General features: G+C 40.5%; 1 protein-coding gene across 1 annotated transcript in view; it reads right to left on the bottom strand.

Annotated features, from left to right (window-relative positions):
* Window positions 1-12,096, bottom strand: part of MET (MET proto-oncogene, receptor tyrosine kinase) — a 110,463-nt gene that overhangs the window by 5,228 nt on the left and 93,139 nt on the right. The window contains exons 17-20 of the mRNA XM_044387785.3: window positions 10,631-10,711; window positions 8,631-8,812; window positions 5,916-6,025; window positions 4,553-4,718 (exon numbers count right to left, since the gene is read on the bottom strand). Coding sequence (XP_044243720.2) covers window positions 4,553-4,718; window positions 5,916-6,025; window positions 8,631-8,812; window positions 10,631-10,711 — 539 coding nt within the window. The remainder of the gene's footprint in view (window positions 1-4,552; window positions 4,719-5,915; window positions 6,026-8,630; window positions 8,813-10,630; window positions 10,712-12,096) is intronic.

Below are 12,096 nucleotides of genomic sequence, written 5' to 3'. Positions count from 1 at the left end.
GTGAGGGTAGCAAGCGGGAGGGAGAGAAAAAAGGAAGAGGAGGAGAAAGAGGAAAAGAGGAAGGGAGGGAGGAAGGGAAGAGAAGGGGAGAGAGAGAGAAAGAGAAAGCGAGAAGGGGAGGGAGAAAGAGAGGGAGAGGTAGGTTCACAATGCCTGTGCATTAGGAATGATGGAAAGAAGTCAGATTTAGTTCCTAGACAGGAGAGCTCTGTGTGCATGGCCCAGCTCTTCTGAATATCTGAGCACCAGCAGTGAGCTCATCTGAAGAATCTCTGCCTAACTTTATCAAAGGTGAAGATCAAAGCAGTTATTAGACAGGAAAGGCCATTAAAAGCCATAAAAAGCGATAGAAAGGGACACAGCTAAGGTGAGCAAGGAATGGAGACAGCCAGATTTGAGCATGTTCACCCTTTATGTAGCACAACACAGTATCTTTCAGCAAGAGGGAGAGAGACATAGCACTTCGTATCTACAGAAGCCTACGTAAATTTCTAGTCAAGTATCTGAGTGACAGTTGCTGTCTGAGAAGTGTTGGCTTCCGTGCTGTGTGTAATGTGTGTGTGGGGTTGTCGAAAAGCTCAGAATCCCAACTCTTGCCTTGCACGTTCAAGATTCATCAGGTTCTTTGCTTTGTTTTGTTTTAAAAGCTTTGCTGAGATAATTTATGTATCATAAAACTCGACATTTTTTAGTGTGAGTCAGTGATATTTAGTGTATTTGTGCAGGGATAGTCACAATTCACTTTTTAAAAAAGGTTTATTTATTTATTTGAGAGAGCGAGAGAGACCACACAAGCAGGGGGAGGGGCAGAGGGAGAGGGAGAGAACCTCAAACAGGCTCCCCGCTGAGCATGGAGCCAGAGGCAGGGCTGGATCTCATGACCCTGAGATCATGACCTGAGTGGAAATCAAGAGTTGGCTGCTTAACTGACAGAGCCAGCAAAGCAGCCCCACAATTCAGTTTTTTATTTTTTTATTTTTATTTATTTTTTTATTTAAGATTATTTATTTATTTGACAGGGAGAAAGGCAGCGAGAGAGGGAACACAAGCAGGGGGAGTGGGAGAGGGAGAAGCAGGCTTCCCGCTTAGCAGGGAGCCCGATGCGGTGCTCGATCCCAGAATGCTGGGATCATGATCTGAGCTGAAGGCAGACGCTTAACGACTGAGCCACCCAGGCGCCCTCACAATTCAGTTTTCAGATCACTTCCAACACCCCAGAAATTTCCCCATGCCTCTCTGTAGTCAATCTTTGCTTCTGCCCTCAGTCACAGGCAACCACTGATCTATATTTTGTGTCTCTAGCTTTGCCTTTTTCTAGAAATTTCATATAAATTGAATCATTCACTATACAATCTTTTGAGTCTGTCTTCTTCTGCTGGACCTAATATTTTTGAGGTTTATCCATGTTGCAGCAGGCATTAGCAAGCAATTCCTTTATAGTGCTGAATGCTATTATTCCATTGTATGGAAATGTTTTGCTTATCCATTCACCAGTTGATGGACATTAGGATTGCTCCTGGTTTTTTTCCTATTATGAATAATACTACTGTGAACATTTCTGTACAAGTCTTTGTGTGGACATATGTTCCCATGTGCTTATTGCTAGCTATTCACACATCTCTTTGGTAAAAGGTCTATTCACATCTTTTGTCTATTTAAAAAAATTGAGTTACTTTGTCTTATTGAGTTGTAAGAGTTGGTCTGGTTCTTAATGGCAGACTAACAATCTGGATGGAATATATGGTCTTTGAGGACAGGTTAATTCTCCCTACCTTATGCCTTCACCTGCCATCATCACTAACATGTTCCCAGCCTACCTTTATAGCACTCATTTCTTTCATTTCTTTCAGGATCAAAATCCCAGGCATTATGCTCTAGCATGTACTATTACATCCTCTTATTAATCTTATTCACCCCAAAGTCCCATCCCTCCACCATGTTCTGTAACACATTTATTAAAAACAAACTCCTAGTCACTCTCAACCTCGTCTTTAATGTCTCCCCTACTTCCTCAGGAACTGAAACTCTGCTTTCACTCGAAGACCACAGTGTCTTTGAAACCTGCTGACTCACAGGGAGGAGGGTAGATGACTTCTCGCTTCCCAATGCCACACTCAGATCTCTGTCCCGTCATCTCTGAATAGCTGCCAACCCTTTCTCTTTTGAAGTCTATGCCCTCCATTAATATTATTTTTTGTCTACCTTGTTTGCTGATATCGCCAGTTTACATTTTTTTTCCTTTTCAGTTGTTATTTTCAAGGACTGAAAATTCATGTTTCTCTACCTCTACACATCACGGTCCTCTGTACTTACCATGTGCAAATAGAGTGAGTACTCTCTCTCCCATTCAACACCCAGGCTCCTCAGCCCACTCTAGACCTCCAAATCATTCAAATCACTCAGCTTTCAACACTGTTTTTGTATGCTGTGTAGCAGTGGACCCTGATGACCATACCCCATTTCTTCCTGAAACTTTTTCTTCCTCTGGCTCTCATGACAGCCTCTTCTAGTAGGTCTCCTACCTCTCTGCTTTTCTCCCTCATTTCCTATGTGTAGGTTCTCCTGAGTAATTGTTTTTGGACTCTAAAAAGTCTATTTTTTAGAGTCTTGACCTCTGCTATAGACTGAACTGTGGACCCTCTATCCCCATTCATATGTTGAAATTCTAATTCCTAGTGTGGTGGTATTAGGAGGTGGGGCCTCTGGGAGGTAATTAACTTAGATGAAGGTGGAGCTGTCCTGATGGCACTGGTGCCCTCATGAGAGGAGACACCCGGGAGCTTACTCTTGCTCTTTCTCCTGCATGAGGACACGGTGCAAGCCAGAAAGAGAGCTCTCGCCAGAACCCGACCATACGGCACCCTGATCTCACACTTCCAGCCTCTAGAACTGTGAGAAATAAATGTCTATTGTTTAAGCCACCCAGTCTGTGGTATTTTCTTATGGCAGCCCGAGTTGAATAAGATAACTAACGAGGTTGTACAAGCTTCAGATCCACATTTTCAAATGCCTGATGGGCCTTTCTGCCTGGATGTCTTACCCCCAAGTCAAACTCAGTATGTTCAAGCCTCAACTGGTATTTCTCCTCCTCAAACAACTTTTACTCCTTTGCTTCACATATGTGTTATTACACTAGCATATAACTTTGGTCATCTTTGACTTTTATCAACTTCTTGTTAAATATTGTTGTTATTACCTCTGAGATGCCTTTCCTTCCATCTCTTTTACAGTTTCTGTATTATTTCAAGTTCTACCTCAAAGCTCATCTTCCTGCATCTACTCCTCTCACAACACCTTACAGAATAAAGAAAGACTGTAGTGTTATCTGATTACATTTTAATGTTTCTACATGGCCAGAGAAGGAATTCCAGACTCCCTAGTTTGCTTTCCAAGAACCTCTATGACCTAGTATGAATATGGTTTTCCCAGTTTATCCTCAGAACTTCCCTCTGTGCCTTCTATTTTTGCCAAATAACCCACTGCTTACTGTTTCCTTAGAACTTTAAAGATGCATATGTTCCTGCCCCTTTGCCTCACCTGGACTGGTATTCATTTCACTGCCCACTCTATCCTCCTTTAAGGCCTATACCAAGCACCACCTCCTCCACCAGGTAGAAGGGAAGTAAGGAATCTGGCTGCCCAGGTGAGGGTCTCTCCTACACTCAGGACTCAGTGCACACCTTTTTGAAGCTTGTTCTAGGAGAGGATGACCTTTGTAGATAAAGAAGGGCACATTTCTTTCTTTCTTTTTCTTTTCTTTTTTTTTCTTAAAGATTTAACTTATTTATTTGACAGAGAGAGACAGCCGCCAGCGAGAGAGGGAACACAAGCAGGGAGAATGGGAGAGGAAAAAGCAGGCTCCCAGCGGAGAACCCTGATGCGGGGCTTGATCCCAGAATGCTGGGATCATGCCCTGAGCCGAAGGCAGACGCTTAATGACTGAACCACCCAGGTGCCCCAAGAAAGGCACATTTCTAGATTTTTGTTTTTTTTTAAAGCAGGCTTCATGCCCAACATGAGGCTTGAACTCACCACCCAACCCTGAGATTAAGAGTCACATGCTCTACCGACTGAGCCAGCCAGGCACCAAGAAGGACGTTTCTAGCTGAGTGCAGGGATAATGCCCTCACTGCTAGGCTTGTCTCAGGTACAGCTTTCAGATTTCTCAAGGCGGAATTCAGCTGCCTTTGAGCGATGAGTGGCTGGACTAATTCCAGTCTGCTCTGTGTGACCATTATTGATAGACATGCCTTCTCTTCTCTGCTGAGCCAAAGTTGCTGAAGGACAGAGTTCAGGCCTGGTTCAGCCTGGGGCTTCCTAAGGACCTAGCATGGTGCCCTGCCAGACAAATGTTTTTGATAACATTCATTTTGAATGAATTTATGAAAACAAGGTATGGGTTAGAAAATCAAGGTCATTTATACTTATGAAGAACTGAAATTATTGGTGTTGAAGGTTTCCTTTTTTGAAAAAATTAAATAGCCATAAAACTACTAAGAATGTTGGGTAAGAAAGTAGAAGAGGAGAAGGTCAGGGATGATCAGTACATTACCACATCTGACTTGGTGGTAAACTTCTGAGTTTGCAGACTTTCTAAAGCCATCCACTTCACGGGCAGCTTGGCACCTGTTTTGTTGTGTACACTATAGTATTCTTTATCATACATGTCTCTGGCAAGACCAAAATCAGCAACCTTGACAGTGAATTTTTCATCCAGCCTATGGAAAGAACAAAAATTATTACTGGTGGCTGAGACAGAATACTTTACAGTGATGCTGAGTATCTGTAACTCAGAACAAGGACTTCGTATTTGAAATCCATAACTTCCGCAGAGTGGGCTTCATCTGGCCTCTACTGACTAACGCTAAATTACAATGGAATTCTTGAATAAAAATGCTCGACATATATTATAGATTCAACAGGCCAAGGAAAGAGATCAATGAATGATGTGGCATAAGAAAATCCCTTTTGCTTTAATGGTAATAAGGTTGTTTCCCCTCCCAGCTTTCCTTTGTTGCTAAGTCGAGTATGCCAACTGACTACCCCAAGCAATCACAGGTCTCCAATTGTTATTTTACTAGTAATACTCAGCTTTAGCAGGGAGCTATGACAGAGGACTGTTATTCTACCTTTTCTTTCTCAAATGGGATAGGTTATTACATAAAACTCATTTTTCCCACCAGTGAGGTAACAGAGAAATAGGATGTACAGTAAAGCCTCTAACAAAAACAGCAAGGCTTAACAAAAATCAATTTCCGCTATCTGAGGCTAAGTATCCTTTGTTTAAGCTGGCTTTTATGTTGTTACATTGACCAAAACCAAGGTAGGAAATTAATAGCACAGCTCTCTCATTCACACATACCATAAGTCATGAATCAGTGCTATGTGAGGAAAGCACTGAATCCATTACAAACTGTTGACTGTTGAATTATACAGCCCAGGCAGCCAGACACAAATAAAGCTCTTTGTATATTCATTCCCAAATACCATTTTTGGTAGGGCTTCTGCAGGCTGACTTCAAATCCAGTCTTAGGAAGTTGCAATATGTTGGTATTTGTGTTACCAGCCCTCTCCTTTTCACTGTAAAATGCTGAAGATCAAATTCTCCCTCCCAAACACTAATGCAGTGTGAAACCACAACATTGGGGGCTACTGGTGGGAAGCGAAAAGAAACGCAAAAGCACACAACAGCTGTTTAAGACCCCCTCTGGAGAATCTCTTTAAAACTCTCCATTTGATAAAGCCTGAAAGTCCCGCCTACCTCCCCAGTGCTTACAGATCGATTTAAAACCGTAAAGGAAATAAAGGACTTTTGCATAAGAAGAGAAAACATCCTCACTAGTCTTCAACAGCGAGAAACAGATTCCTCTTTGTCACTTAATTTGGACTGTGGGCACAGAGATTCTTATACTTACATACAGTTTCTTGCAGCCAAGTCTCTGTGGACAAACTTTTTGCTTGCAAGATATTTCATGCCTTTGGCTACTTGAAGACCAAAGCCAATAAGATCTTTTACAGTTGGGTTCTGCAATCAAAGAGAATTGAAAATGCATTAAGCTAAGCATCCAATGATCTAGCTATGATCTCAGAATTCTGAAATGTTTATAAGAATTATCTTGCTTCAAACAGTAACTTGTGCCTTGTTGATGACAGCAATCATTTATTAGGTATTTATTATTTGCAAAGCACCAGGCTAGATGCTTTTGTGAATTCTGGCTAATCCTCACACACTTCTGTAGGGTGGATTCCATTTTCCAGATGGGGAAATGGAAGTATTTTAAAATTATTCTAGTATGGTGGCGCCAAGAGATGGAAGGCCACTGCCATTGAAAAATAGCTAGTTACTCACAATTCCCAAGGGGAGGGGGCATGTCATGCCAGGCAAGGCCACACAGGGAAGCACCAGGGTTGGTCTAGGAGGGAGAGGGAGCAAGGGGAAAACATAGGCAAGAGCTTGTTTTGTGGTTTCTGAGGCAGGGTAAGCAGATGTAGGATTGGCTAGTTTGAATAATTTCAGGAGGTTCTGGGGTGCAGGGACTATCTGCAGTTGTCTGGTACCTGGCCCTGAAGTGATTACAGCAGGTGGATAGTGTCTCAGAGTGTGAGAATTCTTTAAAGGAGGTGATTGGGGTACAGGCTCTGAATTGGTTGGTTTGCTTGTGAAAGAAAGAGGTTAAGTTGTTTACTATCTCTGGGAATTCGCTAGTTCTGGGAAGGGCAGTCCCTCCAAGGTCAGCAAAGAACCAGAAGTCAGAGCATTAGAAATACATGGTTAACCTAAAATTTGTATGGAACCACAAAAGACCCCAAATTGCCAAAGCAATTTTGAAAAAGAAAAGCAAAGCAGAAGGCATCATGATTCTGGATTTCAAGCTGTATTACAAAGCTGTAGTCATCAAGACAGTATGGCACTGGCACAAAAACAGACACATGGGTCAATGGGACAGAATAGAAAACTCAGAAACGGACCCACAGCTATACGGTCAACCAATCTCCGACGAAGCAGGAAAGAATACCCAATGGAAAAAAGACAGTCTCCAACAAACGGTGCTGGGAAAACTGGACAGCTACATGCAGAAGATGAAACTGGACCACTTTCTTATAGCATACACAAAAATAAATTCAAAATGGATGAAATGCCTAAATATGAGACAGGAAACCATCAAAATCCTAGATGAGAACATAGGCAGCAACCTCTTTGACTTTGGCTGGAGCAGCTTCTTACTGATAAGTCTCTGGAGGCAAGGGAAACAAAAGCAAAAATGAACTACTGGGACTTCATCAAGATAAAAAGCTTCTGCACAGCAAAGGAATCAATCAACAAAACTAAAAGGCAACCAACGGAATGGGGGAAGATATTTGCAAATGACATATCGGATACAGGGCTAGTATCCAAAATCTATAAAGAACTTACCAAACTCAACATCTCAAAAATAACTAATCCAGTTAAGAAATGGGCAGAAGCCATGAATAGACATTTTTTTTCCAGAGAAGACATACAAATGGCTAACAGACATATGAGAATATGCTCTGCTCAACATCACTCATCATCAGGGAAACACAAATCAAAACTACACTGAGATCCCACCTCACACCTATTGGAACAGCTAAAATTAATAATACTGGAAACAACAGATGTTGGTGAGGATGCGGAGAAAGGGGAACCTCTTACACTGTTGGGGGGAATGCAAACTGCTGCAGCCATTCTGAAAAACAGTATGGAGATCCCTTTTTTAACAAAAAGTTAAAAATAGAACTACCCTATGACCAAGCAATTGCAATACTAGGTATTTATCCAAGAGATACAAAAATACTGATTTGAAGGGGCACATGCACCCCAATGTTTATAGCAGCACTATCAACAATAGCCAAATCATGGAGAGAGCCAAACATCCATCTACTGGTGAATGGATAAAGAAGTGGTATACACACACACACACACACACACACACACACACACACAGAGGAATATTACTCAGCCATCTAAAAGAATGAAATCTTGCCATTTGCATTACATGGATAGAGTTAGAGTATATTATGCTAAGTGAAATAAGTTAGAGAAAGATAAATACCATATGATTTTACTCATTTGAGAAACATTAGGGCAAAAAGCTGAAGCTGATGAGAATTGACATATGTGGCTATGTTGGGGAAAGGCAGATGGAAGAGCAAATGCACAGGTCCTGAGTTAGGAGAGTAGGTGGTAAGTTTGAAGAATACTAAGGGACTCATTTGTAATTAATTCTTCAACGTTATGCCTTCTAGAGGTAAAACTCCATGTGGGCTAAAGCTCATTCTGCCTCTGCGCTTTGCTGTTTCCGGCACATGGCAGGCACTCAAAGATGATTAAATATACCTATCGGAGGGATGGTAGATCAAGGCAGCTTGCAGGACGGGTAAGAATCACTGCCCCAGGAAACCCTTCTAGGTACCACTATCTTTCCAGCAGGATAGGAGATCTTGAGATGCAAGTGAATGGAATCAGGCTCTATATATCTGAATGGTGCAAACATTTTACAGGTGCTTCTTTAAATAATTGCTTTTTAAAAAAGGTTCAAAACAGGAACATTTTGGAAGACTGGCTGGCTGACAGCTAGTTTACCAGTGAATTAGCTTGGTAATATACTTACATGAGTCTCATTCCTAATGAAATTTCGAAGATCTCCATGTTTCATGTATGGTAGGACTACCAGCGGAGACCCCTCACTTCGAAGGCAGATTCCCAAGAGTGAGAGAACATTTGGATGACTAAAATCTTTCATGATGATTCCCTCGGTCAGAAACTGGGAAACTTCTCCTATGTCAGTGATTCCTGAGAAATCCAGCAGTGGAGACATTAACTTCATTATGGACCAATAAATACACGGCTGAATCTTGTCCTGACACCCCATTCTCAGAGTGGTTTTTTATAATACATTTGAGTAAATGATGTCACCCTGTAATGTGCTTTCAAGTCATCTCCAAATTCTAGCAGTTAGTTTGTCTAAAACAGAAAAAGGAGAGGGAAGGAGGCCAGTCCATTTCTGTAGTGACTGTCTAGGGCAGGGGTTGGCAAACTTTTATAAAGGGCTGGATAGTAAATATTTTTTGGCTTTGTGGGCCATATGGCCTCTGTTGCAAATACTCAATTCTGCCATTGAGTGCAAAAGCAGCCACAATTACCTATGAAACAGGTCATTGGGCCATAGTTTTCTGATTCCTGGAATAGGAGGGTTTGAGGACCAACTGTTGTCACATGGTATCTAAGTAGACTATTCTCGTATAACAGTTTCTAATCATGTCCAGATAGAACTCCTGAGGGTCTGACACTAGTCAGTGTTGATTAAAGGTTAATGACCTTTAATTTATTAATCTGACTACTACCAGCATCGGTGATGATATATTTTATTTTATTTTTTTACGATGCAATGCATTCTGAGACCTGGAAGTCCTCATGTAGATGGAACAGAGATTATGTGGGTGGAACAGAGATTAACGCACACCAGGGACAAAGATTTCTCGCTGTTAGGATTGCTTTGAGTACAATGAGCAGTGGTGCCATCTTGTGAGGCAGATTTACTGACAATCATTCTTAATTCTTTACAGTTTGTAGTTAGGTTTCAAATAAACTGTCCCTTTAATTACATTGTGGTCAGACTTCCAACAAAATCAACCATATAGAACACTGCTCAGCATGGGTACTTACATAAAAAAGGTTGAAATACTTCTGGCAATAACATATCTTGGAAGAAAACCTTTCACTTGTGCATTAACAGTTTATTAATTCTGATATAAATTTGTAATATAGTTGGTTAATACTTTTCAGGCTACTGCAAATTCTAAGCAGAAATGTAGCAATATGGGTAGAAAAGGCAAGCACACTGGCTTGACGTGTGAGACCTGTCAGCAAAGGCAGAGCCAGGAAAACTCTAGTCTGAGGCGCACATTGGGTTGTGCAAGATCTATGCCTTAATTATGGCTCTAGGTCATCAATAATCTTAGTTAGTATCTGGAAGCATTCCCTGTTTCTTAAACAGAGTATACTTTCCATTTAACAAATATTTTCTCAATAACATCTAAAATAAAAAAAAAATTCTAGCATTAAAAGGGGGTAAGTATCACTTGTTTAGGATGTTAATTTACATAGACTACCTTATTTCCCCCCAAAATGCAGATAAATGAGATAGATATTGCCACACTTACAATTTTCCAGTTTCTGCCAGCATATTTTTCTATTTGTCTTATTTTATTTTTAAGTCTTTTTAATGAAAGTTGTGGTAAAAAAATAATTATAGTAATTCCTTTGGGTAAAATGAGTCATTACTACTGTATGTGCCAACATGCTTCCAATAGTTTCCATAAATGTTACTTGCAAAACAAATATTATAAGCCAAACACAGTTAAATGACACTCAGTTCATCCAAGAGCATCATTTCTTCAAACTCTTATTTATGAGGGCTCTGAGAAATCATTTCTGAGGGAATACTTCAGTAAGAATTTAGACCAAGCAAATTTTCAGGGTTAGATCCCTAATTCCAGCAGTAGCTGATTATTCCACAAGGGAAAGTATAAATCAACATTTTATTGTGAACTATTTATTGGTTAGTAAACCATGAAAGTGTACTCCACTGTTAAATAAAATATCACTTACGATTCAAAGATTTCACAGCACAGTGAATTTTCTTGTCATCATTGTCCAGCAAAGTCCCATGGTATACGCACCCAAAATGTCCTACATGAAAGGGAATTTGGTTAGTGTTACATTACTTTTAATTAGGCAAGAGCACTTGCAGGGCCCTTCATGATCTTTATTTCCTTCTTTTTCCTACATGGCAAAAAAATGCATTGTTTCTTATACTTTTAATTAATAGTACCACCATGTGTGTGTTTGTAAAATATGTAGATGTAAGGTATTTCACCCTAAGATATAAGCAATATGATTATTTAATACATGGTAAGAAAATTTAGGTGATGCAACTGTTATTGAAGGCTAATACAGCCAAATATTCAACCACAGTGGATACTGAACACGGGAGTAACACCTGCCTCATAAAATAAATTTATTATTTTGGGGGCGCCTGGGTGGCTCAGTTGGTTAAGCATCCGACTCTTGGTTTCAGCTCAGGTCATAATCTCAGGGTCATGAGACTGAGCCCTGCACTGGGCTCTGTGCTGACCGCAGAATTTGCTTAAGGTTCTCTCTCTCCCTCTGCGCCTCCCCACTGTGCGCACTCGCATGCTCTTTCTCTTAATTAAATAAATAAGTCTTTTTTTTTTTTTAAGATTTTATTTATTTATTTGACAGAGAGAGAGACAGCCAGCGAGAGAGGGAACACAGGCAGGAGGAGTGGGAGAGGAAGAAGCAGGCTCCCAGCGGAGGAGCCTGATGTGGGGCTCGATCCGAGAACGCTGGGATCATGCCCTGAGCCGAAGGCAGATGCTTAACGACTGAGCCACCCAGGTGCCCCTTAATAAATAAGTCTTTAAAAAAAGAAATTTATTATTTTTAAGGATCAGATAAAGTCTTTTAAATGTGAAAATAAAATTTTATTACATGAAGAAATGTAATAAAAGACTCTCCCTATATTCCAGTAAACTAAACTGAAATAAAAATGCTACCATTAGGAATAAGATTAGCATTATAGAATAAGGATTTCCCCCATTAGTCACCGGTTAATACGTAATCCAGGTTGGCAGAAACTGAAAGCCAACCGTCCAAATGAAGCAAATTCACTCTGAGTCATTTCATCTCGTTCTCTCTGGCTTTAGCCACATCACTTTCCAATGGTAGCCTTTCATCCAGTGGCAGTAATTTTCCCCAGAGGTGCCAAACGTCTGATAGCTGTGTAAGTCACTCTTTAATTAATTCATCCATCCAGCCAAGATTCCCTGAGTTCCTAATATGTGAGTGTCAGGCATTAGCTTACCCTTTTGTAATGTAAAGATGAATAAAATAAAACCTATGCTCCTGAGGGCTCATTTTCTACTGGGAAAAACATATAAGTAAATAATACTTAATATTTAAAGAATCATTAATGGTTACTACTTCCTAAGAGAAGTAACTGCCATTCTAGCACCTTTCCTGATGAAAATTAAAAATTCTAATTTTACAATGTA

The sequence above is a fragment of the Ursus arctos genome, unplaced genomic scaffold, assembly GCF_023065955.2.
Source record: "Ursus arctos isolate Adak ecotype North America unplaced genomic scaffold, UrsArc2.0 scaffold_3, whole genome shotgun sequence".
NCBI lineage: Eukaryota > Metazoa > Chordata > Mammalia > Carnivora > Ursidae > Ursus > Ursus arctos.
This window is presented reverse-complemented; position numbering and strand designations above follow the sequence as displayed.